The 25,654-nt window shown below is 47.3% G+C and overlaps 1 protein-coding gene and 1 pseudogene across 2 annotated transcripts; one reads left to right on the forward strand and one right to left on the reverse strand.

The window, feature by feature from the left end:
• On the reverse strand, window positions 1-25,654 carry Slc35e2b (solute carrier family 35 member E2B). 2 transcript variants are annotated; one of them, XM_057784445.1, is made up of 10 exons: window positions 25,345-25,654; window positions 16,113-16,245; window positions 13,503-13,980; window positions 13,189-13,324; window positions 12,315-12,442; window positions 11,444-11,564; window positions 9,701-9,754; window positions 9,164-9,236; window positions 7,436-7,581; window positions 1-4,649 (listed from the first exon to the last, which is right to left on the reverse strand). In XM_057784445.1, the coding sequence occupies exons 3-10, from the start codon at window positions 13,819-13,821 to the stop codon at window positions 4,412-4,414; spliced, it is 1,215 nt and encodes a 404-aa protein (XP_057640428.1). In that variant the 5' UTR covers window positions 13,822-13,980; window positions 16,113-16,245; window positions 25,345-25,654; the 3' UTR covers window positions 1-4,411. The 2 variants fall into 2 exon arrangements, with proteins under 2 accessions (XP_057640428.1, XP_057640427.1); XM_057784444.1 differs by lacking the exon at window positions 16,113-16,245.
• Window positions 21,817-22,880, forward strand: LOC130883550 (surfeit locus protein 6-like; annotated as a pseudogene).

Here is a 25,654-nt window from a genome sequence, read left to right on the forward strand (position 1 = left end):
TTACACAAAACAATTACATATTTCACATTTATTTTCTTTCACAAGAAAATTGGCGGCTTGAAAAGAAATGAGATGAGGAGGTTTTCACAATACCCATTTATTACATGACTCACAATACCCATTTATTGCATAACTCACTGAATTACTTTACAGAATTCTAGGCATTAATCTAATCACTGAAATACTGAAATAGGTAAAATATAAAACATTATACATTTTATGATGCATCTTAGTTCTCTAGTATTGTTTGGTGCAAAACAAATATGACTTGGCTTTGTTGTAGACAATTACCAATATACTATCAAGGTTTTTTTTTTTAAGGGGAGTGGTGGTTTTGAGACAGGGTTTCTCTGTAGCTTTGGTGCCTGTCCTGGATTAGCTCTTGCAGACCAGGCTGGTCTCAAACTAAAAGAGATTCACCTGCCTCTGCCTACCGAGTACTGGGATTAAAGTCATCACCACCCGGCTTGCTGCTTCTTTTTTTTTTTTTTTTTTTTTTTTGATGTGGGACTTACAACCTTAAACTGTGGACTTTTCCAAAGTGCCAATACTGCTTGAACAAATACAAATTCACAGTTATCTCCAAGTCTAAACAATAGAAATTAATTTAATGCAGTTTGAGTCCCAGAAATGGAAACTAAAGACAATGGAAACAAACAAAAAAACCACACACACACACTTGCCAACTGGATTGGTTTCAAACTCAACTTGGACATGTGAGCAAGAGTCTAAGTCACCTAACTCAGAATCAGAGTCCCCAAGGAAACTGGAAAACATTCTTAGGAGACACCAAAGTTAAAATCTACTACACTCTGAATTGTGGTTGGAACTGTCTGTCCACATTTAGCATGATGTTAAGGTTCTAGTTCATGGAGCGAGTCAAGACATTTATAAACTAAGAAAACAGTTGGGGGGGGGGTATAGCTCAGAGAAGAGCAACAGCCTAGCATTCCCGAAGCCCTAAGCTCTAGCCCTAGCACAAAAGAGAGAGAAAAGAGGAAAATGAAGAGATGAAAAGGCCTCCCCATAGGTAGGCCATATATTTCTTTGTTGAGGGGAAAAAAATAGAAGAGAATTGAAAAAAGCTGGTGACACCTGCTTGCAATCTCAGGACGAAGAAGACTGAAGGAGCCGGGCAGTGGTAGCAGCGCACGGCTTTAATCCCAGCACTCCTGAGGCAGAGGCAGGAGGATCTCTGTGAATTTGAGGCCAGCCTGGTCTACAGAGTGAGTTCCAGGACAGGCTCCAAAGCTACAGAGAAGGAGGAGGAAGACTGAAGAAGGCTGCAGATCTCAAGGACAGTATGGCTTATGTAGGGACTCAAGGGAAAGAGAACATGGTTTTCCACTGTTAGTATCATCTTTGTTTACTCCTTTCCAGTGTTAGGAAATAAAATGCTTGCAGGAGACTTCACTTGGACAGATGTGAAGTAACCACGGAAGGAGCTGGGTCACAGCTACTTGTTCTGTAGTGGTCTAAGGGCAGCAAGCACAGTTTACGTGACTGATTCCCTTGTGCGTGTTTATTCTCTTTCCTCTGATTCATCATTTTTATTTTTCTCAAATTAGAAACATATTTTGGATTGCACAAGAGTACTCTCGACTTTCTGGGCAGACAGATTATAATGCTGGTATGTAAGAAATTACAAAGATCAGAAAAAAATTTTTAAGTTTTTTTTTTTTGAATAGGATCCTAATATGTAGCCCAAGTTGGTCTTGGAATAACTATATAGCCTAATGCCTCCACAGGACTATGATTATAGGTAAGTGCTACCATGCCCAACTTTAAACAAAAACCATCTACTGTGGTGGAAGTTTTGGGGTCTCATCTCCCTCTATCCCATGTGTGCTGGTCTCACAATATAAATGACACCAATGTATCACACCCCAAAGTCATGGGAGTCTTTTTTAATGTACTCATTTTATTTTTTTTATTTATTTATTTTTTTTTTGGTTTTTCGAGACAGGGTTTCTCTATGGTTTTGGAGCCTGTCCTGGAACTAGCTCTGTAGACCAGGCTGGTCTCGAACTCACAGAGATCCGCCTGCCTCTGCCTCCCAAGTGCTGGGATTAAAGGCGTGCGCCACCACCGCCCGGCTAATGTACTCATTTTAAAATCATGTGTGCGTGCATACGTGTATGTATGTGTGTGTGAGTGCAGATGCCCACAGAAGCTAGAGGAATCAGAATCCCTAGAGCTGGAGTTACAGGCAGTTGTGAGACCCCCTACACGAGTTCTGGAAACTGAGCATGGGTCCTCAGCAAGAGCACTACTTGTTCTTCACCACCAAGTCTTCTCTACAGCCCCTAGAAGCGTTCTGAAATTAGAAATCTGTGTATCTCTTAACCATGTGTGTAGTGAGGAAGCAGATGGCTGGCTCAGAATGTCCATCCGGTGTTCTGTTACAACAGACCAGACAAAGACATGGACTTAGGAAAAATTAATCCAAGATATTTCTACATGTACATCAGCAACAATTCTTGGAAAACACAGTATGATATAAAAGTACTGACAACGTTAATAAAAAAATATTGTGATGGTATGGTCATAACAAATGGCCGGAAGAGGTGGCTGTGTAGCAAGGATGTGCATGGAACGTAAAGCCGGACAGGCCCCGTGGTGCTGCCTCTAGCACAAGATGCCAAAGTCTTCCTGTCTCAAAAGCAGCTTTTTAAGAAGTTGTTTTAAGAAAATCTTTGTTTTTGTTTCTAGTACACAAACTTAGAAACAAAACAGGCGGAAAGGTTGGTGAAGTGGAGGAGTAGACAGAACAAGTTACGATGGGCCATTTCCTAATTCCACATGGGACACAGAGACAGAAATTCCAAATGCTACTCAGAAGCTGGGCATTTGGGGCTCTGATCTGTAAGAAGGCCAGAGGGATTGTCCAACCACTGCCCAAACATGTGTCCTGTGTGTGTCAGCAGCTCCACAGCCAGGTTCTTGAGGAGAGAGGCCTAATGTACAGATTAACCCAATATCCATCATCTGCCCTCCACTGGAAGTAGAAACCTGGGGAAAGTCAAATGAGAGAACCCTTCGTAGTGGAGGTGACCTCAGCACAGGGAAGACACACCTAGCCTGTGTCCAGAACACAAGCCAGCTTCTCTGAAAAGGTGGATTATAGATTAAAAGGCCTCATTTTGATACATCATCACAGCAGACTTTTTCAAGTACATAAAACTTAAGACATAATTATTGCTCTTTTTCAAATCAATCTGTCTCTTTGAGGGGCTATTTTCATATTTTCCAGGCAAGGAGCCAACTTGGAAATCAATGAACCAGCATGGGCCCTGAAGATGGACAGCAGGGAAAGTGAGACTTGGAACCGAAAGTGCCGGTGGCTAAAGCTTGTAAGTCTCGGAGTTTGGGTTACTGGAGAAGAGTCTTAAAGACTGGCTGGCCATGGACTGCACCCCACATCAGAACCCACAAACTGATGAATAAGTAAAACCTCAGCATCTCATGCCCAAGCCCCCACTATGGTCCTTCACTGCTCAGGCATTTTGAGCTCCGACACCAGTGACCCTGGGAGGAGGGACAGACTCTGGGCACCTGGTGGCTCAGGAAGTGTCACATATGATCCCTGGGAAGAGCCAGCTGTGTGTGTAGACTTGGATTCACCTTACATGCAGACACTCCAGGAGCTTTGCTAAAATGAGTCACTGCACATGAAGCATAACCTGCAAACACTCAGAGGCTCTGCCAAACTTCTCTATCATCATCCCGAAGGGGAATCTGGCAGGGTGGTCAACTATGCCTGCTTCACATGCAGTATACCCAGGACAGAGAAGAACTCCAGGGGGACCTGTTCTGATTAGAGATTTGCCCGAGTTGGAGAAATCACCAAATAGGTAGCAGAAACACAGGACAGCAAACCTGGAATGGGGTAGCTCAGGGTAGCACAGGTCAAAAAGGGGAGACTTTCTCTTCACAGAAGCTCTACTCCTCCGTGGAAGAAGACACTCGTCTCTGTTGTCAGTCACTCTGCATCCCCAGGGTTTTGTGGCTCTTTGCTAGAGTCACTGGCATCTGGAATTTCTGTTTCTTGTCTGTCAGGAACTAGGAGGCTTTGGTGCCTGTAGCGGTGGTGGTCATAGGAAAGTTGAGGTCTCCTGGACGGCATCAAGCAGACAGCAACTCCTGTTGGTGTTGGAACCTGTGCTCATTCCACAGTTGGCCCCACCGAGTCACTGGCGCAACTGCAGGCTGGACAGTGTGCCCGGCTAGCTGCAGGCCATTTGCTCCCTCCTGCAGGGCTCTGTCAGGCAGAAGCTGATCCCCAAACTCCCCATCTGGTGTCCAGCAAGGAACAAAAGACCTGCCTTCAGAGTCTGCCTCTCTCTTCCAGCATACAGTGCAGGAGGACAGTCTAGGCTTGGTTTCCAGGGGTCACGGCATCAAAAGGAGCTCAGTGGTGCTGTCTTGAGTCCTGGGGAACCAGAAGTTCTGTGTCATCCTCTGAGCCCCGGCTACTGGCTGTGGCCAGATTCTGCATGGTCTCCTGCTGATACTGCCTGGCCTTGTTGTAGAGCAAGACGCCCACTGTGACAAGGATGGTGCCAATGGCAGACAGGCTGGTGATTTTATTGCCAAAAACGATGATGCTGAGCCAGATAGACAAGGCGTGCTTCACGGTGCTGGCGACACTATGGCAGTAGAGCAGAGAAAACAGTCAGGTGCTGGCTCATACCCACAGAGGCAAGCCTGCTGTGGCAGTGACTGACAGCTGTCACACCATGTACCGTTGTTGTGCTGTCCGCCCGGGGTCTTGACCCCAAGGGGGACATGGATGAGGTTCCTAGCACTGAGGGGTTTTGTCTGCAACTTTGTTCTCAGGTTTACTTTTTTTTTTCTTAAAAAAAAAAAAGATTTATTTATTTCATGTATATGTGTGCTCTATCAGCATGTACGCCTTTATGCCAGAAGAGGCCATCAGTTCCCACTATAGATGGCTGTGAGCCACCATGTGTTTGGTGGGAATTGAACTCAGGACCTCTGAAAGAGCAGCCAGTGCTCTTAACTGCTGAGCCATCTCTCCAGCTCCCAGGTTTACTCTTTTTAAATGAAAAATCTCAAAACAGGGGCTGAAGAAATGACTCAGTGGGTAAGAGCAGTGGCTGCTCTTCCAAAGAACCCAGATGGTGGCTCACAACTGTCTGTAACTCCAGTCCCAGGAAATCCGATGCCCTCTTCTGGCCTCCATGGGATACAAGCATGCACATGATATACACACATACACTCAGACAAAACACCCATACATATTAGGCAAATAAACTTAAAGAAAACCCTCAAAGTAGTGAAACACTGACGTAGTCCCAGCACCTGGACTTGAAGAACGGATTCTGCCGCATCTGCTTGAGCTTCCTCCCTTCCTTTGCAGCTCAGGCCAACATCTAACTCTAAATAGACGAGGCTGATTCCGAACTACCAAGCCTGCCCCTGCCTAAATTCTGGGATTGTAACTGCATTATCACACCCAGTTTGTCCTTAGCAGTTTTGCCCTTTCTAAAATCATTTTATTTATTATTTCACTTTCTGTGTGTTTTGCCTGCATGTCTGTATATGCACCACGTATGTACTTGGTGCTCACTGAAGACAGAAGAGGGCCTTAGATCCTCTGGAAATGTAGTTATGCATGGTTGTAAATCACCACGTGGGTGCTGGGACTCAAATCCAGGACTTCTGCAAGAGAAACAAGACCCTAGGCTGGCCTGAACCTGCCGTGGTCCTCCTGCATCAGCCTCCTGAATGGTGGAATTACAATGTGCTACAATGCCTGTCTCAGCAGTGATTTGAACTAAATGTTCATTTGATTCTGTGTGTGTTTATATGCATCGCGTATGTGCAGTGCCCACAGGTCAGAAGAGGTGCTGGATTCCCTAGAACTCGAGTTACAAATGGCTGTGAACTGAATCCTGGTCCTCTTTCAGAGCAATAAACACATGGGGCTGGAGAGATGGCTCAACAGTTGAGAGCACTGGTTGCTCTTCCAGAGGACCTGAGTTCAATTCCCAGCAACCACATGGTGGCTCAAACCATCTGTAATGAGATATGGTGCCTTCTTCTGACCTGCAGACATACATGCAGACAGAATACTGTATACATAATAATAAATAAATATTAAAAAAAACAGCAGTAAACACTCTTAACTACTGAGCCAATTTCCAGCTCCTGGACTGAAATATTTTAAGGTCAGCTGGAGATACTGTGTCCTGGGGAGATGGGGAGGGAGAGCTCTCACAGTGGATCCTACTCTTGCTTCTAACTATCCTTCTGCTTCAGACTTCTGAGTACTGTGCCACCACTCCCAGCAACACTGTGACATTTGCCCCTAAAATACCTCAGCTTGCTCTCTATTAACAGAATGAGACAAACACCATGTGTACTGTCAAGATCTCTATAAACCTGAGGGAAAACCCTAAGATTAATTTGTTAAGTGAAACTGACCCCATACACACATTAGTCCCCAATAGAAACAGTTAATATGAAATACGTTAAAATGCCTGAACTTTTGTTCTGTTGGACTGGGATTATGAATAACTTAATTTTTATACTTTTCTGCCTTGTTGAACTTTTAAAATTTATTTTTATTTAATATGCATTGTTGTTTTGCCTGTGTCTGTGTGATGGTGTCAGATCCCCTGGAACTGGCGTTATAGACAGTTGTGAGCTGCCACGTGGATGCTGGGAATTGAACCCGGGTCCTCTGGAAGAGTAGTCAGTGCTATTAACCGCTGAGTCTTCTCTCCTTTTGACCTTTCTATGATGAGGACAATTAATTCTATGGGTTAAACATGCCTGGAGTAAAACCACAGACAGAAATATTTGGGAAAAAACTGAGCCTATATTGAATGTGTATAGACTTTCTTCCTTGTTATTACTCCGTACATGTACAGTACAGCAAGCTGGGAGGTGGTGGTGCACACCTTTAAACCCAGCACTCAGGAAGCAGAAGCAGGTCAATCTCTGTAAATTCAAGGCCATCCTGGTCTACATAGGTAGTTCCAGGACAGCTAGGTTTGTTACACAGAGAAACCCTGTCTTTGGGGGGGGTACAGTTTAGTAATTATTTATACAGCACTTACACAGCATCTTGTTAGTCCTAAGGTCTTAGAGGATGAATGCAGTTTCTCTGCAAATCCCTTGTAATTTAATATAAGGAATTTAAGATCTGTGGCTTTTGAATCAGATATGGTAGTACCTGGCTATGATTCCAGCATTTGGGAGATAGAAGATAAGGAGTTCAAGGTTTCCTTGCCTATATAGTGAGTTCCAGGCCAGTCTGGGCCATATATAAGAGCATCTCAAAAAGAAAAACTAATCTGTGAATCTCAGGAAAATTTCTGCAACAACGACTTCCAGGAAAAAGTTCTCTGAAAATCTGCTTCACACAGTGACGGTACAAAGTATCAAGGAGGAGAACCTCACTCACCTGAAAGTCACAGGGGAGATCTTTCCCATGAGGGCGTATGCGGTGACACTCTGAAGGTGAAACAAGGCGCCATCTGTCAGCAGCAGCAGCACGATGTCCTGGCTGAGGCTGAAGCTCCTCCCACTCCTGCCAATCACAGGGACATCCTATGGCCAAAACAAAAGGACGTTCTTCTGGCCTGTCGTCGCTGCTGAGAAGGTAAGGTACCACCGGTGCCAAGTAACTGAAAATCAGTCACACTGGAGCTCCGAATGCCTGTCTGCTAGACAGCAGTGTGCACATTCATTAGGACTTTCAGCACAGACCAGGCATGCTACATGCCTACAATCCCAGCACTCAGGTAGAGACAGGAGGACTTGGACAGTCAGAGAAAAACAGCAAATCTGAGGCCAACTTGGTTTACAAAAGTGAGGGGGGTTATGTCGGAAAAATGCCTCAGTAAGTAAAGAGCTTGGAATACATGTATGAAAACTCATGCCAGAGCTGGATGGTGATGGTGCACACCTTTAACCCCACCACTTGCCAGGCAGGCAGATCTCTCTGAGTTCAAAGCCAGCCTGGTCTACTAAGAGAGTTCCAGGACAGCTAGAGCTAGAGAAACCCTTTCTCGAAAAGCAATAACAAAAAAAATCAAAACTAAAGCCAAAAATTCAAGTTCAGATCCCCAGAACATATGTACAGCTAAACATGGCAGTATAGTCTATAATCCCACTGCTCCTATTATAAGTGGGAGCAGAGACAGGAGAATCCTCGGAAACTTGCGAGATAGCTAATTTGGCTTGCGAATAAGGGGAAAGCAAGGACTGACTCCCAAAGCTGCCCTGTGTCCTCCGAGTCCACACTTCAGGGAGACCGAGGCAAGAGGACTACCAAGAGTTCAAAGCCAGGCTGCGTTGCAGTGCGAGTTCTGGGCCAGCCTGTGCCTGCAATTTTAGCGTTTGGGAGATTGAGGCGAGGCCTACCAACAATGTGAGGCCAGCCTGGGATATATAATGTGTTGTAGGCCAGCCTGAGCTACAAAATGAGACCTTGTTGGATTTGTTTTTTTAAATCAACAAAAACCCTCATTGGTAAGGATCTTAAGAACCTGGAACTCCTGTGTGTGTATTTTGAGAACATAAAATGTTTCAACCAACCATTCCAGCTCCAACACTATATTCCAAAGACACACCCCCATTTGCAAAGGGTGTCATGTATGGCACTATGGGGCAAGGTAAAGCTATGACCCGCAGCATCATCAGTACAGACTTCCCAGTGTGACGTGTCTTAAGGAGAAAGGTTTACACAGACACGCACTTCCAGAAACGGAGGGACTCCAGGAAATGTGTTGGGAGTAAATCTGCACCCACAAGCTCGCTACACGGCAACTTAGACAAGGAAGCTAAGGGTGGGAGAGCCTCTCAGTTGGTTTCAAATATAAAACTGCTGACTTAGGTGGGTGTGAAGAAAGAGCCTTTAACACTAGCACTAAGAGGCTGAGGCAAGCATAGCTATGTCAGTTTGAGGCTAACCTGATCTACATAGCAAGTTTCAGACCGCCAGGACTACATGAGACTCTGTCTCAAAAGAACAACAAAACTCTGTTTAGTATTCTATAATGGGCAAAACCATTTCCATAATAAAAGGTAAGTTAAACAAGCCTAAAAACCCTAACACAAAACTCAAATTTAGCCACCCACCCTTCTTCACCTGAACCCCAGTGTGGAGGGTGCCAGGCTGGAAACCCACCATGAAGAAGGCCCACGCTGGGATCAGCAAGGCCACAGCAGCAGCACTGGTGTAAAACTGCAGCTCCGGGGCCCTGGAGGGACAGGAAATACGTGATCTTTCTCATGGGTCTGGGCTTCCACCCAGGCATTTTCAGCAAAGAAAACTCAAGAATCAGCAGTCAGAAATGTGTCTCCCACAATGTCAAGGATGTAAGGGTCCCCATGACCCGAGGAGTGAGCTAGGAAGCAGGTGGTTTTCTCTCAATTTTTCACAAAGAGCTGTCAAAGCCACTCAAACCAAATGAGTTCAGGCTCCCAGGGCTCATTCAGAGCTGTAAAATGACCAAAAGTCCTGCTGGGTCTTAAGAAATCACAGTTGGTACTGGATGTGGTGGTCCAGACCTGTGATCCCAGCACTTATCTTTGCCTGCTCTGTACAGGGAATACTAGGACAGCCAGGACTACATAGACAGGTTATCTCACCCCTGCCCCAATTACTGCTACCGCCACCATGCCAAAATTAGAAGCTACAAATCCTCTTACTGGAGATACTTACGAGAACCTGTATTTGTCCCCACTGAGAAGCTTTTTTGAAAAAACATTCTGCAAACTAGAACAAAGAGACAAACACTTAAGTCAGTCAGGAATAAGGTGAAGATCAAAGGCCCACTAAGGCCAACAGCCACAGGCACTTACACGCCCGAAGGCCAACAGCCACAGGCACTTACACGCCTGAAACCTGTACCAGGTGTGTCCAGTCATCACCTCACAGAGAAGTAGAAATGTACCTACTGCCCCTACAGACAAGTAAACAGCCTGAATGACCTGCCATCTCAAACATCAGAGCACCACGATGGTTTTGCTCTGCACGCTTTGAAAACCCCAACATGGGAAGCTCAGGCAGGAAGACTAGGAACTCAAAGTCATCTTCAGATACATAATGAGTTTGAAGCAAGCCTGATCTATGTGGGACCCTGTTTCAAAACCCCAAAAGAAGGGTTGGAGGGAAGGTTCAGTGGTTAAGAGCAGTTCTTACAGGAGGACAAAGGTTTGGTTCTTAGAACTGACAGGGTGGCTCACATCCTTCCATAATTCAAGTTCCAGAGACTCCATCGTCCTTTTCTGACTTCTGAAGGTTACTGGTGCACAAGTGATGCACATACATACATGCAAACAAAACACTCACACACACATAATAAAAATAAATCTAGTTGGGTAGTGGTGGCACATGCCTTTAACTCTAGTACTTGGCAAGAAGATGCAGACAGATCTGAGTTTGGTGCCAGTCTGGTCTACATAGTGAGTTCCAGGACAGCTGGGTCTACCAGAGAAACTGTCTCAAAACAAAACAAAAAACAAACAACAAAAATTTAAATCTAAGCTAGGAGTGGTGGCACACGCCCTTGATGCCAGCACTCTGGAATCGGAGGCAAGGCAGGGCTCTGAATTCAAGGATAGCCTGGTCTACATAGTGAGTTCTAGGACAGCTAGGGCTAAGTAGAGGGACCCTGCCTCAAACAACCAAAATCTAAAACCAACCAAAAGAAGCAAAGTAAGCAAGCAAACAAACAAAACCAAAATAGCTCACTGGATGAAGTTCCATAAATTCAGTAGCCTTGGGTTCCAGGCAAAAGAGGGCCCCGTGGCATGTGTACGACTGAATAAAACTAGTCATGCACGCAAAACTCCAGTGGAAAAAATCAGATTTTAAAGCCAGAACTTAGAAACAGACACACCACAAGGGAAACATACAAATAGCCATTGGGAAAATAAAAAAATCCTGGCTTCAAAAGTGACCTCAGAGATAGAACTTGACACAGTGGGACATTGTTGTCTAGCTTCTTACTGGAGAAGAATCTTAGTGTAGGAAAAGGTGATGCCAATTCGCACGGACAGAATAGTGACCAAGGACGCTGTCTCAAGCCACAAGACAGCAGGAATCAAGAGCATCTTCAGAAGTCCAGGACTCATCCAGTGGTTTGCCTTTTAGAAGCTTACCCTACAGGCAAAGATTACCGGCATGTATGCCACCACACCAGTCTAGCTACCATTTTGATTCTCACAATTATCCTTACCGTGTAACCATATCCCTCTAGTTGTATATTAGCAATCATATCATCAAATTCCAGCTTTGTTTGGAGAAAACGCACTGCTCTGGAACTTATTGTTGCACTTCTTGAGAAAAGGACAGTGGAGCCTGGCTCAGCTTGGATCTGAACACCCATGGACTCAGATGAGGCAAAACCAGCCCTTCTTAAGCAAGCCTCCTTCACCACCTCCCCTTGTGATCTCAACTCACCAATCCATAATGTTGGTGGATAACGCAGCTGAAAATCCCAGGATGTTGAAGCTTATCTCAGTGGCTGTGCACAGTGCCAGTCCTCCCATGACTGGGATAAGGGACAGGTTGACCAGCAGCCCTGGCAAGAACAAAACAGGAACGTGCGTAAGCGTGGGTGCACACAGGATGACACACACGTGGAGGATAACCTGTGCAGACAACTCCCTCCTTCCACCATTAGGTCCTAAGGACTGAACTCAGCAGCTCCTTCACCCACTGCTCTAGACTCCATTTCTAAAAACAAAACAAGCAGGACTAGAGAGACGGCTCAGGGATTAAGAGCACTGATGCTCTGAAGGTCCTGAGTTCAGTTCCTGTACTCACATGTGGCTCACAACCATCTGTAATGACATCTGGTGCCCTCTTTGGGCTTGCAGGCATAATGTATACATAATGAATAAATTAAAAAAAATTTTTTTTCACAGCAGGGTTTCTCTATGTAGCTTTGGAGCCTGGCCTGGCACTAGCTCTGTAGCCCAGGCTGGCCTTGAATTCACAAAGATTCGCCCGCCTCTGCTTCCCTAGTGCTGGGATTAAAGGTGTGTGCCACCACTGCCAGGAAATAAATAAATCTTAAAAAAAAAAAAAAATTCTGTTCACTGCAATGAAAATCACATTTTCCACCTATGTTAATTTTGGAAATGACAACGGGTACTTTACAGAACCTTTTCAGTTTTACATAGAGGACTTATTTCACTTGTCACAGAAAATAAGGACATGTAGCTGAACAAGACCCAGCACGTAATGGGCAGCAGGTGACACCACAGACGAAAATTAAAGGTGCTGAGGCCCAGGCCAGGCCGAAGGGCGGGACCAGGAGAGCCCCTACCTGTGTACTCCCCCAGAATCATCCGAGACATGATCACAGTGAAAATGGGAGCTGAGCTCTTCACAGTCTCAGCGAAGGACACTGCCACATTCTTCAGGCTGACCAGTCCCAAAACCACCGTGGCAAACCTTGAAACAAGAGAAGAGCAACATGAGAAAGAACATCTGCTTATAAAACAGACTCCAAGTGCTTAGCTACGACCAGTGGGCACATCCAGTCCCTCTTCTCCCTCTTCCCAACAAGTAGGCCGAGCCCCAGGTGAGGGCAACCCTACTGCACTCCAGGATGGCAAACACCTTCCAACCACTACTGAGTTACCTTTTTTAAAACATCTTATTTGAGACAGAGTCTCACTATGTAGCTCTGGCTGTCCTGGAACTCACTATGTAACCAGACTGGTCAAATTCACAGAGATCCACCTGCCCCTGCCTCCCAAGTGCTGGGATCAAAGATGTGCACTGAATTACTTTTTAAGGCTGCCTTATAAAAGACTCAAGAGAGAATGAATGTGGCATCAAGGGCCACAAAACTGAAATCTAACTGATGGATATCCCACATCTGGATAGCCCTATAATTGTATCCTGTACTCTAAACACACACTCAGACACACTAATTGCCAAGGCCTCCAATAGGGTTTCCACACTTACGAACTAGAAAGATATTTGTTTTTGGCTTTGTTTGTCAAGACGGGGTTTCTCTGTATCTCTCTCTGGCTGTCCTGGGCTCTCTTTGTAGACCAGGCTGGCCTCAAACTCAGAGAGACCCACCTGCCCCTGCCTCCTGAGTGCTGGGATTAAAGGTGTGAGCTAACACTCCCAGATTGTAGAGGTGTTTTATATATAAAGAAACAAGTAAGATGGCCAGCACACTGTACCTCATGAGGCCCACGAAGAGCATGGTCATGATGAAATTGGGTGGGTAAGAGAGCCGGGTTTTGTGTTGATACAAACAGCAAGGAACAAATATTTTAACGCATCCAATTAATGTCGTAGACAGCATCTGCACAGCACCTGTGGAGGGAGCATGGGGCGCACTGAGAACAGTCCTTTCCCACACGTGAGCACAGACATCACCCTTTATTCCAGGACACTTCTGAGTAAGCCCCTTTAGCTTTTCCCTCCCTCCTGGTGGCCTCTGGCCAGTCAGCATCGGCTCCAACAGGAGAGCACACCGGGCAGGCAGCATTACCTAGCATGCTGGGCTCTCCCTCTAACAGCGACAGGATGTACTTGTTGAGGAACAGTGTACAAAAGCTGAAGAAGAACCACAGCGTGAGGTAGATGAGAGCCCTTGAGCTCCACACACCCAAGTCCGACTCAATGACAGTGGTCTCCGTGATGGTGACGGTGAGCAGGCTCTCCTCTGGACTTCCATCACCTTTGGTAAAGACAATCTTCTCACTCCGGTGACCAAAAAGGGGGCCCCAAGTGAGAAGTGACTTTCCTCTCAGCTCCTCTTCGCAGCCAGGCACTGTCTCCTCCGGGGCTTGGGATTTTGCTGATGACATGCTGAGGGGACTTGTGGGACGTGAACCTCAAGGATGGACCACATGGATCAAAGTGACTTCCCCAGCAGAGGGACACAGTTGGAGGAAAAGGCAGTGGTCCTGGTCTGCATGAATGTGGACCCCGACATGTCTGTTTCCGGCAAAGTGAGGACACAAAGGCTGAAACGTTAGAAAAGAAACTGCATTACTAACTTTGGACATCTCCTATTCTTCTGTAATCTGTGTATGATGCATGTGTGCACCGAGTGTGTTTAAGGGAAGACACATACGTGAAGGTCAGAGAGCAACCTTGGGCCTGACTCGCACCTTGCTTGCGGTCCACTGCTGAGCTAGCTGTTCCACAAGCTGACAGGGCCCTCCTGTTACTGTTTCCTCTCGTCTTCCAAAGATTCTGTTTTATCTTGCCGTATAAAGAAGTATAGCTGCCTGGACCCGAGACCCCACCGACCTCGGAAGGTGCCAGGCTGAGGCAGTCCCCTTACTCTTGCCAGGCTGGCTGGTCCTTCCCTGATTGGCTCAGCTCAACCCAGACCTGGAGTTCCTTCTGCCCCTGGTCTCTAAGACAGTTTGCATCAGGTTTGTCCACACCTTCCACAGATAACCCTTGGTACTTTATCCAGAGTTTCTATCTGCTCACCACATTGAGTTTTTAATTCATGAAAGTCCTATTTGTTTCTGTTTCAAATTGGCCTGTTCTCATTTTGGTCTTTCAATTCCTCTTTCATATCCTTTACAGTCGCTGATGATTCATTATCCATAGACCGTGGCTACCTAGGCCCATTTTTTTCCTTGGTGGATGGATGAGTATGTCAGACAGCATCTCTACTTGTTGTCCTGGTTTAAGGTTTTCCAAGGGCCAAAGAGCAAGTCCATGCTACTTTCCAGACAACACTAGTCAAAGTCATCAAAGCTTGGCCCAAGGACATTCAGACCCGTGCTACAGTGTCTACAATGAGATGTCTACCACTCTTAAAGTCTCAAGCAGAGCCAAACCATCCTGTTCTCCTGTGGAGGTTGGGATTCTCCTAGTTCTGGCTTTGAGCAGTGTCTCGTCTTTGACCTGCTTAATCTTATCAGAACTTCACTCCAGGCTGGGGATGTAGGCCTTTGGTAGAGTGCTTGCCCACCATTCACAAGGCCTGAGGTTTGAGCCTCAGCACTCAAACAACAAAAACAAACAACAAAAATTGAAGGTGTATACTTTTAATCCCAGCACTTGGGAGGCAAAGGCAGGCAAATCTCTGTGAGCTTGAGGCCTGCCTGGTCTAGAGCAAGTTCCAGGACAGGCTCCAAAGGTACACAGAGAAAATCTGTTTTGAAAAAGAAAAATTGAAAAACAATCAAAAACACTACCACGCAAGTAGCTTTAAAGAGCTGTTTGTTGCTTGGGCTTCCTGGTTTTGGCTTCTATGGTTTGGAGCACTGGCTGCTCTTCCACAGAACCTAGTCTAATTCCTAGTACCCTCCGTAACTCCAGTTTCAGGGCATCTTATGGCCTCCACAGGCACCAGACATGTACGTGGTTCACATATATACATGAAGACAAAATACCCATTCACATAAAAATTTTAAAAAGGGCACCTCTTCCCTATCCCTTTCTTTTTACGTTTAAGAGTGCTCTGCCTGCATGTTTGTGCACCATGTGTGTGGCTGGTGACTGCAGAGGTCAGTAGAGGGTGTGTGATCACCTAGAACGAGTTACAGAGGGTTGTGAGCCACCATATAGGTGATGGGAGCCAAAGTCAGGACTTCTACAAGTGTCTCTCTACCCCATCCCTTCTTCTGAGGCACACTGCAGGTATTAGCTCCAGAGTGTGATCCAGCTTCATGTCCTTCTGGATATCATGGTTCCCACCACATGTCAAATGATCTGTATGTATAGTGAAGGATGTACACTCTGCAGGTATTAGCTCCAGAGTGTGATCCAGCTTCATGTCCTGGACACTCTGCCTGCCTGTGCTCACCGTATGTACTTTGCTATCTGTAGTATAGAGGATGCCATACTCAGCTGGGCAGAGTCTGCAGCCCTGTCCTGTCCCGTCACCCTTCTCCACCCAGGGCTCTGCCAAGTCTCATCATTACCTTGGTGTCACCTGATCCTAGCAAGTATTCTTTCTCCCATCATGACCCCTCAGTACACAGTAGAAGCCCTGCAGTGTGTCCCAAACCACTATGGGGATGGCACTGTTCCTCAAGCTCCCTGGGTTCTGTTATGCCAGACCTCTACCGAATGCTGTTTTCTTCTTCCTCACCACTGGCAATGTCACAGTTTGGCTCCAGTGACAACTTACTGGTAGCTGAACGTCCTAGGCTCCAGGACTGATCAGGCCCTGTGCTGGGATGGAAAGAGAATTCATACTCCACCATCTCCCTTTCCTGCCAAGGAGAGCAGTCAGACTGAAAGTAGAGTGGCCATTTTACTATCTGGAAGAAAAAGTTCAGAAACAAAAATCACTGCCAAGGTGTTAAAGTCTACACCTGGGGACATCCAGGACCCCAAATCATACCTCAAACAGACCTTTTGGTGGGTAGATTCTGTTCTGTGCTAGTGCCCTATACCCTCTTACAGTGGCCCTAAAGCCACAGCATTCAGTTACCCCCTTGTTGACAGTTCCACTCTCCCTGTCAGATCCATAACATGAAGACTCTCAACAGTTCTGTTCCAATCTCCAGGGGACACTCCTCCAAACACAGCATATAAATTCCTTAGCCACCACTGAGCTTCCAACACTGTACTCATCTGTAGGGCAAGGGTGACATTCAACAGAGCCAGCACGATGGCTCGTGGGGTACCGCCCATCCTGGGACTCTCCTGGCAGAGCAGAGAATGGCTACTGAACTTGTCTTCTGCCCTCTGCGCCCACACCACTGTACACAGGTCACCACCAATCCACCAACACCTACACAATAAGTAAAGTGTAATTTTAAAGATGTGTAAAATGACACTCAACGAACATCCATCAGGTCAGCAAACACAGAGATGAGAGAAGTCCTGTGCTCTCAGCATTGACAGATAATGCAAGCGGCTACAAATATTACAAAACAAAGCTTGAGCTCAAATGTGTACTCACCCTTGCTCAACCATCTTTCTCCCAGCAGTCATTTCACTCAGCTCTTATCAGGAATTCACAACATTCAGGCAACTGGTCCTCGTCCTCTGGTGAGGCATTGTGCTCACCAAGAGCTCTAGGAGGCCGTATCTATGGGCCTAGAGACCCTACAAAGCCCAACATCCCAGCCTTCACCACTCAAGCTTGGTTAAGACCATTCATGGAACTAGGAACTTTCTGTTACAATAACTTAAGGAAAAAAATAATTTTAGACAGACTCATTCCCACAGTCATTACCGCGCACCATCTCCCTATTTATAAAATGGCACATGCATCCTCCCCTATCAACACTTGGGTTGAGCAACCCAGAATATCCACTCATCGTCTGCAAGTGTTTTTGCTGGGTGCCCTCGGGAGTAGAGACACCCTTCACAGCATGTGCATATGCTCACCATGTTTCTGCTGGGTGCCCTCAGGAGCAGAGACACCTTTCACAGCATGTGCATATGCTCACCATGGTTCTGCTGGGTGCCCTCAGGAGCAGAGACACCCTTCACAGCATGTGCATATGCTCACCATTATAAGACACAGTACAGACGCTACACCCCCATTTCTGCTGCTCCTGTCTGAGGTCCTCCAGCCAGGGTTTATTTTCCTGCTCTGAGATTCTCCAGTTAGGATCTGTTTTCCTGCCCACACAGTTCTTCCCGTTTCCCTCTTCACTCAGGGCATTAACACCATGAAACGTCTGCACCCCCAGCGTGCGTGTTGCCACAGCCCATGTCCCAGGAATAGAGTCTAATCTTCCCCATGTTAAGCATTTCTGACTGGACCAAGCAGTAGAAATTCCTACCACCAACTGTGGATTCAAATGAAGACCCAGGATCTATTAGCAACAGAGAGGAAGAAGAGGCCCAATATCTCCAGCAGTAAAGTATGAGAACTTCAAAGAAAAGTTCAAGTTTCAGATCATGTTTCATGCTCTTTGATGATTCAAGGGCAACAAAGCAAGGAACCACTGAGAGAAGCCACTCGCACAGCGACACTGGTGGATTTTGTTCACTGCACTGATCAGAGAACATTCTGACAGTGCAAATGCAAACAGACTCCAGACATGGCCTTCCAAGAGTCAGGGTCAGCAGGAATGAGGTGCACCGGGAAGATATGGCAGGAGGAGACTAAGTATCAGGCCAGCTTGGGAAGTGTAGTGACCTGTTTCAATTCTCCCACCCCTCCTCTAGCACACAGTCTTTGTGACGGTTGGCCTTTTGACAAACCACTCACTCTGCCACCTGAACAGGCACTGCGAGAAAGGCTAGCACAGGGCACAGAAACCCCACAGGCCTTGGCCAACATAAACCCATGAGATTCACCAGGCAGCCCCTTTTCCAATTTTTAAAATTACATTTGTTTACATAGTTTTTGTGAGCAGGGGTGAGTTCATGTGTACATAGCATGTCTGCGGAGGTTGAAGGAGTTGGTTCTCACCTTGTCGTATGTAGGCCTAAGGGATCAAAGTGGGTTTGTCAGGCTTGAGGGTGGGTGTCCAAGTTTGAACAGAACCTACAGAGACCGAGAACTGGGTAGCTAGGCATGAAGAAGAGAAAATGCAGGTTTGGACCTATACCCCATGATTGGCTTTTGAAAACCCACTTCTCACTGTGGACCTAGAATAAGGCAGTTTCTTATTTAATTTTCTTGCATAGCTGCAAATTCCTTAGAGTGAGACAACTGTGATGCCCACCTTTAAACTCTCTAGTTCTCTTCAGGGTACATGCTCTTCCTGGAACTCACTTTGCAGAGGAGGGTGGCCTTGAACTCAGAGATCCACCTGCTTCTGCTGGGATTAAAGGCATGCACACCACTACCAGGCCCTCACTGGTTAATAAGGAGCTGACGCCTTTAATCCCAGCACTCGGGAGGCAGAGGCAGGCGGATCTCTGTGAGTTCGAGACCAGCCTGGTCTAGAAGAGCTAGTTCCAGGACAGGCTCCAAAACCACAGAGAAACCCTGTCTCGAAAACAAAAAACAAAACAAAAAAAAGTCTCTGTGTCGTTATTAGGGAGCAGGCAGGTGGGACAGAGAAATATCCAAAGACAACACACCTTTAATCCTACCACCTAGGAGGTAGATGGAGACAGAGCTCTGTGAGTTCAAGGCTAGCCTGTTCTAGATGGTGAGTTCCAAAATAGCGGGGCTGTGTGGCCAAACTCTGTCTCAAAAATTAAATAATTAATTAAAAAAATAAGTACAGCCATAAAAAGAAAAGTTATTCTATTAGGGAAGAAAAAGCTATGTTAATGACCTAGAATGCAGCTCAAAGACAGCAGATTAAAAGACTAAGGAGACATTACCAGATATGGGAGAAGCAATAAGAATAAAAAGTTCAGAAGGGCCAGGCTTGGTCAGGGCCTATAATCCCAGCCATCCAAGAGGATCACTGAAGGCGGTGGCGTAAGTCACAAACAATCTCACGCTAGTTTGGAATTATGATTAATATAATGGTTATTTATTTAAAGGGGAAAAAACTTATACATCACCGTCCCAGACAACAGCCCTCTGTACAATCAGGAAGGGAGTCTAGTCGCGGGAAGCAGAACAGGAAGTAAGAGAGTGCGAGGAGGAAAGTGGCTGCTTTTGTTTGTTTGTTTGTTTGTTTTTTTGTTTTTCGAGACAGGGTTTCTCTGTGGTTTTGGAGCCTGTCCTGGAACTAGCTCTTGTAGACCAGGCTGGTCTCGAACTCAGAGAGATCCGCCTGCCTCTGCCTCCCAAGTGCTGGGATTAAAGGCGTGCGCCACCACCGCCCGGCTTAAGTGGCTGCTTTTTTAAAGGGAGAGAGACCACACCCCAATGGGCTGGTATCTCAGGACCTCCCGCAACAGATCACACTTTTGAGGTCTGCCTGGGCCACAAAGCAAGTTCAAGACTAACACAGGCAACTAAGTGAGACTCTGTCTAAAAATAAAAAAGGTTAAGGATATAGCTTAGTGGCAGAATACTTGGTTAGCATTCATGAGGCCCAAGGTTCAACTCATAATATCATTAAAAAAAAAAAAAAAAGAAATCGTCAGGGCCAAAGAGATGGTTCAGCAGGTAAGAATATTGCCTGTTCTTCCAAAAGACCCGGGCTCAATTCCTAGCAACCACACAGCAGCTCACAGCCATCTGTAACTCTAGTTTCGGGAGATTCCGTACTCTCTTCCAGCCCCTGTGGGCACCAGGCACTCAAGCAGTACACAGACATAAATGCGGGCAAAACACCTACACACATTTTAAAAAATAAAAGTAATCACACGATGATATTAAGAGAAGAAACTTGAGACCAGCCTGGTCTACAGAGCTAGTTCCAGGACAGGCTCCAAAGCCACAGAGAAACCCTGTCTCGAAAAAACCAAAAAAAAAAAAAAAAAAAAAAAAAAAAAAGAGAAGAAACTTCTGAGCATTACCTATGTCAGGCTGAGGACTGAAAGGGCTCTGAACAAGAACAGTCCTGTTTGACAGTACCAGGACAGTCACGGCAACACACAGAGAAATCCAGACGATAGACAACGGACACCAGATTCAGAAGTAAGGACAGTTGTCAGATGCAGGCAGCACTCTGGCTACTGCCTAGCTCACTGCTCCCACTCAGTGCTGAATTAAAGGGATCATTTGGTGTTGGAGAAATGGCTCAGTGGTTAAGAGCACGGGCTGATCTTCGAGAGGACCCAGGTTTGCTTTCCAACACCCACATGGTGGCATATAACCATCTGTAACTCCAGTTTCAGGAGATCCAATGCCCTCTTGTCTCAGAGGGCAACAGGCATATACAAGGTTCAAAAATAAACACTGGAAGCAAACATTCATACATATAAAATAAATTTTTTAAAAAATCAGAGATTATTTGTTGGTTACTATAATACCACATGGACAAGCTCCTGGAGAAGTAGCAAAGACCTTTGGGGGCAGAGTCTGACTCTACAGATCAACCAAGGGCTACACAGCTCTAGTCTGGGAGAGTCCGACTCTCCCAGTCCTGGTCCAGTTCTGCCTTCCCAATCCACAATCCACGACAATTACAAAGATAAGAAAGACTTTGGCCTGCAAAAGCTAAAGGTCAGCAGAGATCTGGCAACAAGCTGCTTGCATAAGAACTGGTGATTGATTTTACCTGCGTGGGCCTGGGAGACAGTTACAGCTGCTCAACTTGATCTTGAGGTATGTAGAACGAGCCACCCAACCCTATCACGGGCTGTAAAGTCTGAGTCACCATGACCCTCTCAAATTAAATGTACTTCTAGGAACAGATAAAAACCAAGATGTAACTTCCCTTCCTCTGGATTATTAAGACTCTCTTGCTGGCCAGGCCGTGAAGGCACACACCTTTTAACCCAGCACTTAAGAGTCAGACACAGGCAGATCTATGTTTGAGGCCATCCTGGGCTACAGAGTGCATGCCAGGACAGCCAGGGCTGTACAGAGAAACCCTGTCTGTTCCAAACAAACAAAAGACTCCCTTGCTGACAGGACCTGACTTGTGAGCTTTTACTCTAGGCCGTCAAAGATGTGCGTACAGAGCTCAAAGAAAAACGAGCCACAGAGTGCTCTAGACCAACAGCAAAGACATGACGTTAAAGCTACAAGAACCAACAGCTGCTTGCCTGGGATTAGCAGGCAGTGGTAATCTAGTGAGATAATCTATTTTTTTTTTTTTTGAGACAGGATCTTGATGGTAGCCCAGGCTGGCCCTGAAGGTGTGGGTTCTCTTGTACCAGCCTCCAGAATGCTGGAATCACAGGCACTCCACCATGCCCGGTCAAGATACCATTTTTACACCATTCAATGCTTACTTTTTTCATTTTCTAGTTCCATGAATCTCAGGTTAAGAATGCCTATTTTTGGCCTACGTTCATGGTGCTTCCGGCGGAGCGGAGGACCACCGAACCTCCGAGTGTGACCTCCAACCATGGCCTCTCTGCAAGCCAAGGATGCATATCTGCAGGACTGGGCCAAGAAGATCTGCGCACAGCCTGGCCCTAAGCGGCAGGGGAGCAAGTGGGCTGTCAGAACAAAACACTTGGAAGCTGCTGGGTCCCCAAAAAAGAAAAGGAAAAAAATACAAAAGAAATCTTGGGAACAGGGCCAGAAAGCTACAGAGCACAAGACTAAGCCCCCAGGGAAGACGGCTCCCACCTCTTCTAGGGCTAAGAAACCCAAGAACTCCAGCTCCCTGGAGTCCCCTGAAGATGGCCAAGTCACAGCACCTGATTCTGTCTTTGCACTGGATTTCCTGAGACAGCGGCTGCCCGGGACCAGGGTAGCACCAAGGAGCTGTCTGCTGCCACTCTAGAGAAAAGACAGCAGAGGAAACAGGAGAGGGAACAGAAGAAGAGGAAGCAGCTTCGAGCAAAGGAGGAGCCAGCCAAGGCTCCCCAGATATGGCCTGCCGGCCGAGGGCCCCCCAGATATGCCCTGCCAGCCGAGGCCCCCCAGATGTGGCCTGCAAGGAGCTGCAAGAGTCAGGGCTTATCTTTAATAAGGTGGAAGTGACTGAAGAGGAGCCGGCCAGCAAGCCCCAGAGGAAGGAGAGGCAGAAGGTGCAAGGAAGCCTGACACCACTGACGGGCAGGAACTACAGGCAGCTGCTGTCTGCAGGCTCAGCACGGCCGGCTGGAGGAGCTGCGAGACCAGGATGCAGGCGAGGTCCAAGAACTGGAGGCCAAGATGAAGTGGACCAACCTGCAGTACAAGACGGAGGGCGTGAAGATCCGTGACAATGAGCACCTGCTGCGGGAAGCCTTGCAAGGCACAGCACTGTGCCGGCGGGAGAAGTGCTCTGAACACTTGGTAGAGAAGATGCAGCAGCGTCAGGACGAGCGGCGCCAGAACCTGCACAAGAAGGCCATGAAGGCCGAGTGGCGGCTGCGGAAGGCCCACAAGAAGGCCCGGGAGCCACCACAGGACCTGGAATGAGCAGGCCTCTCCCAAGCAGCTTGCAGCTGCCACATTCCTGGCCAGACACCTAGGTGACAGACTGTGGGTCTCCTATGTGAGACTGACATGTTCTTGCAACACATAGCCACAGTGAGGGTTCCAATCGTGTGCCAAGAGGATGTCTGGCCATCATCCTTAAGTAGGACAGTGTCCTCCAGTCCCTGGGAGGGATGAAGAGGATCTGCGCCCAAGTCTTGTGAGGGTGTGTGTGTGCACGCCCGCATGTCTGTTTGTCTGTCTCTGTCTGTGTGTGTATTCATGTTTCTGAAGGCTCCAGAATCAGGGTAGTAGAAGTTGAGGTGGAGGTGCCCACCTGACCTCTTCCTACCCACCTGTATTTCCGGTGACTATGGGAACAAAAGGCCTTGACTACTGCTTCTGTGCTCACAAGTCCCTGGCAACAGACAAAAGCCCACAGGAGTTCTCGGGGGAATCTGATCCAGTTAGGTCTGTCTCTGGGCCAGAGCTACAAAACCCAGAGTCTTTCTGGGATCCACAGGATGGGCCTTGGGTAACATGGCCTCCTGTGAGCCAATTGGTATCAGCGCTTGGGAAGAAGTAGTCAGTTTAACATAAGCTAGAGTTATCTGAGAAGAGGGAGCCTCACTGAGGAAGGAGACAACCTCATTGGACTGGCCCGTGGGCAAGTCTGTGGTCTGATGGAGGAAGGCCATTTGTCAATAAACAAACTGCCTTGGCCCATTTGATAGGCCATCCCTTAGGTGGGTGGAGTAGACAGAATAGAATGCTGGGAGGAAGAGGAAGTGAGCTCAGATGCAGGGCAGCTCCTCTGAGTGACAGCCACCATGCTCTCCTCTCCAGAGCAGACACGATGAAGCAAGCCGCCAGACATGCTGAATCTTTTCCGGTAAGACTGATGCTACACAGATTATTAGAGATGGGTTGATCGGGATATGAGAATTAGCCAGTAAGGGCTAGAGCTAATGGGCCAAGCAGTGTTTAAAAGAATACAGTTTGTGTGTTGTTATTTCTGGTGTAAAGCTAGCCATGCAGGAGCCGGGCAGGACGAAAAGCAGGCCCGCAGCTCCCACTACAGTGGTCCACTTTCTTTACTGTAGAATGATGTGGCAGGGCCCAGTTCACTGTGGGCAGTGCCACCTCTGGGCTCATGGTCCTGGGTTGGATAAGAAAGCTGGCCATGCCGGGTGGTGGTGGCGTATGCCTTTAATCCCAGCACTCGGGAGGCAGAGGCAGGCAGATCTCTGTGTGTGAGTTCGAGGCCAGCCTGGTCTACAAGAGCTAGGTCCCAGGACAGGAACCAAAAGCTACGGAGAAACCCTGTCTCAAAAAAAAAAAAAAAAAAAAAAAAAAAAGCTGGCCATTCGGAGCAAACCAGTAAGCGATGTTCCTCCATGGGTTTTGCTTTTTAGTTCTGCCTCTAGGTTCTTGCCCTGACTTCTCTTGGTCATGCACTGTTACCTCGATATTAACACGAAATAAGCCTTTTCCTCCCCACGCAACAAAAGAATGTCTATTTTTGGCTGAAGTGATAGCTCAGGGGGTAAAGGGACCTCCTGCCAATCTACCTCCACATATGCCATGGCACATGCGTTCTCACACATACACTCTTTTTTAAATCTGTCCTTAGTGGAGGATGAGGTTCACTGGTAGAAGGCTAGCCTAGCATGCTCAAAGCCCATCACAAACTGGAGAACAAGGAAAAGAAGAACAGGAGCGGATGGAACAAGAGAACTGGGGATGCTCTCCAACACCTGGCCAGGACATCTGGATTGGTCAGCGGGGACTTAGAGAAAACATATCAAACCTATATCGTGCATGTCTGCGCGTTTACCTCGGGGAAATAACCCAGCAAAGGGTGCTCACATTCTGTCCACCTGCTCTTGCTTCTAACACCGGCACTGCATCAGGTCAGTAGTGAAGAATTTGTACCGAGGGAGGGTGGTTACCCCTGACTAAAGCAACACACTGCAACTATGGTGGCTTTTGAGGAATGGGTACTTTCAGGACCATTTATGTGGTGTGCGCAGATTAAAGGCACATCCACATTACCAGCCACAAAGCAGGATGTGGCAGACCGGTCCTTTAGTTCTGTCTTCCCATCTTCTAATGCGTCTACACAGGAAAAGAATCACTTTAAAGCCTTTCTAACTACTCACTTAATGAAACAACAAAACACTGAAAAAGGAAACCACCTCTAGATCACTGTGTTTTGTCTTTTGTTTTATTCTTTTGCACGCCTCATGGATTCAAACCATCAGTGTTACGGCCAAACTCTTTTATGCCAGGAAAGTTCCAGTTGAGAAAAAACCCGCTAGCTCGCTAAAAGTTGCAGCTCGGGACCTGGCGGCGTCGCCCATTTACAGCAAGAAATAACACGCTTCCGGAGCCAGAGGCAGTAGAGGCAGGCAGATGACAGGGTGCCTGCACTTGCCATCCGGGCGGCGCCTCCTTCCCGACGCCTGCTGCGGCTACAGCCCGCCCGCGATCCCGCCGGTGCCCACCCCGGTCTCCACCTTACCTGTGCGTCCTGCCCTGCGAAGTCCGCCACCCGGGCGCCCGGTCCCTAGTTTGACCCGGGCTGACTCCAGGGCGAGGTGATGCCCGTCCCCCGTGGGGCTCAGCGCTGCAGAATGCACCGGAATCGACTGCGCGCCGTCCGCCCACGCCCACGGACGGTGCAGCTAGGTTTCCCGACGCCGCCCACTCGGGGCCGAGCAGCTTCACGCGGAGGAGAGTCGGGTTCGCGGCCAAGGCTAAGGGCTACACACCCCCTGGCGGCCCGCGGGCAGGGCGCAGCGAGCTTGAAGTTGGAACGCACGGGCGTGGGA

Source organism: Chionomys nivalis, chromosome 11, assembly GCF_950005125.1.
Source record: "Chionomys nivalis chromosome 11, mChiNiv1.1, whole genome shotgun sequence".
Classification (NCBI taxonomy): Eukaryota; Metazoa; Chordata; class Mammalia; order Rodentia; family Cricetidae; genus Chionomys; species Chionomys nivalis.

Coding starts and splice junctions, on each gene's coding strand:
- Slc35e2b (XM_057784444.1), bottom strand. CDS start 13,821: ATGTCATCAGCAAAATCCCAAGCCCCGGAGGAGACAGTGCCTGGCTGC. Junction 9,237..9,700: donor GGGGACAAATACAGGTTCTC/GTAAGTATCTCC, acceptor CTGTCCCTCCAG/GGCCCCGGAGCTGCAGTTTT. Junction 7,582..9,163: donor CAGCGTGGGCCTTCTTCATG/GTGGGTTTCCAG, acceptor TTTTGGCCATAG/GATGTCCCTGTGATTGGCAG.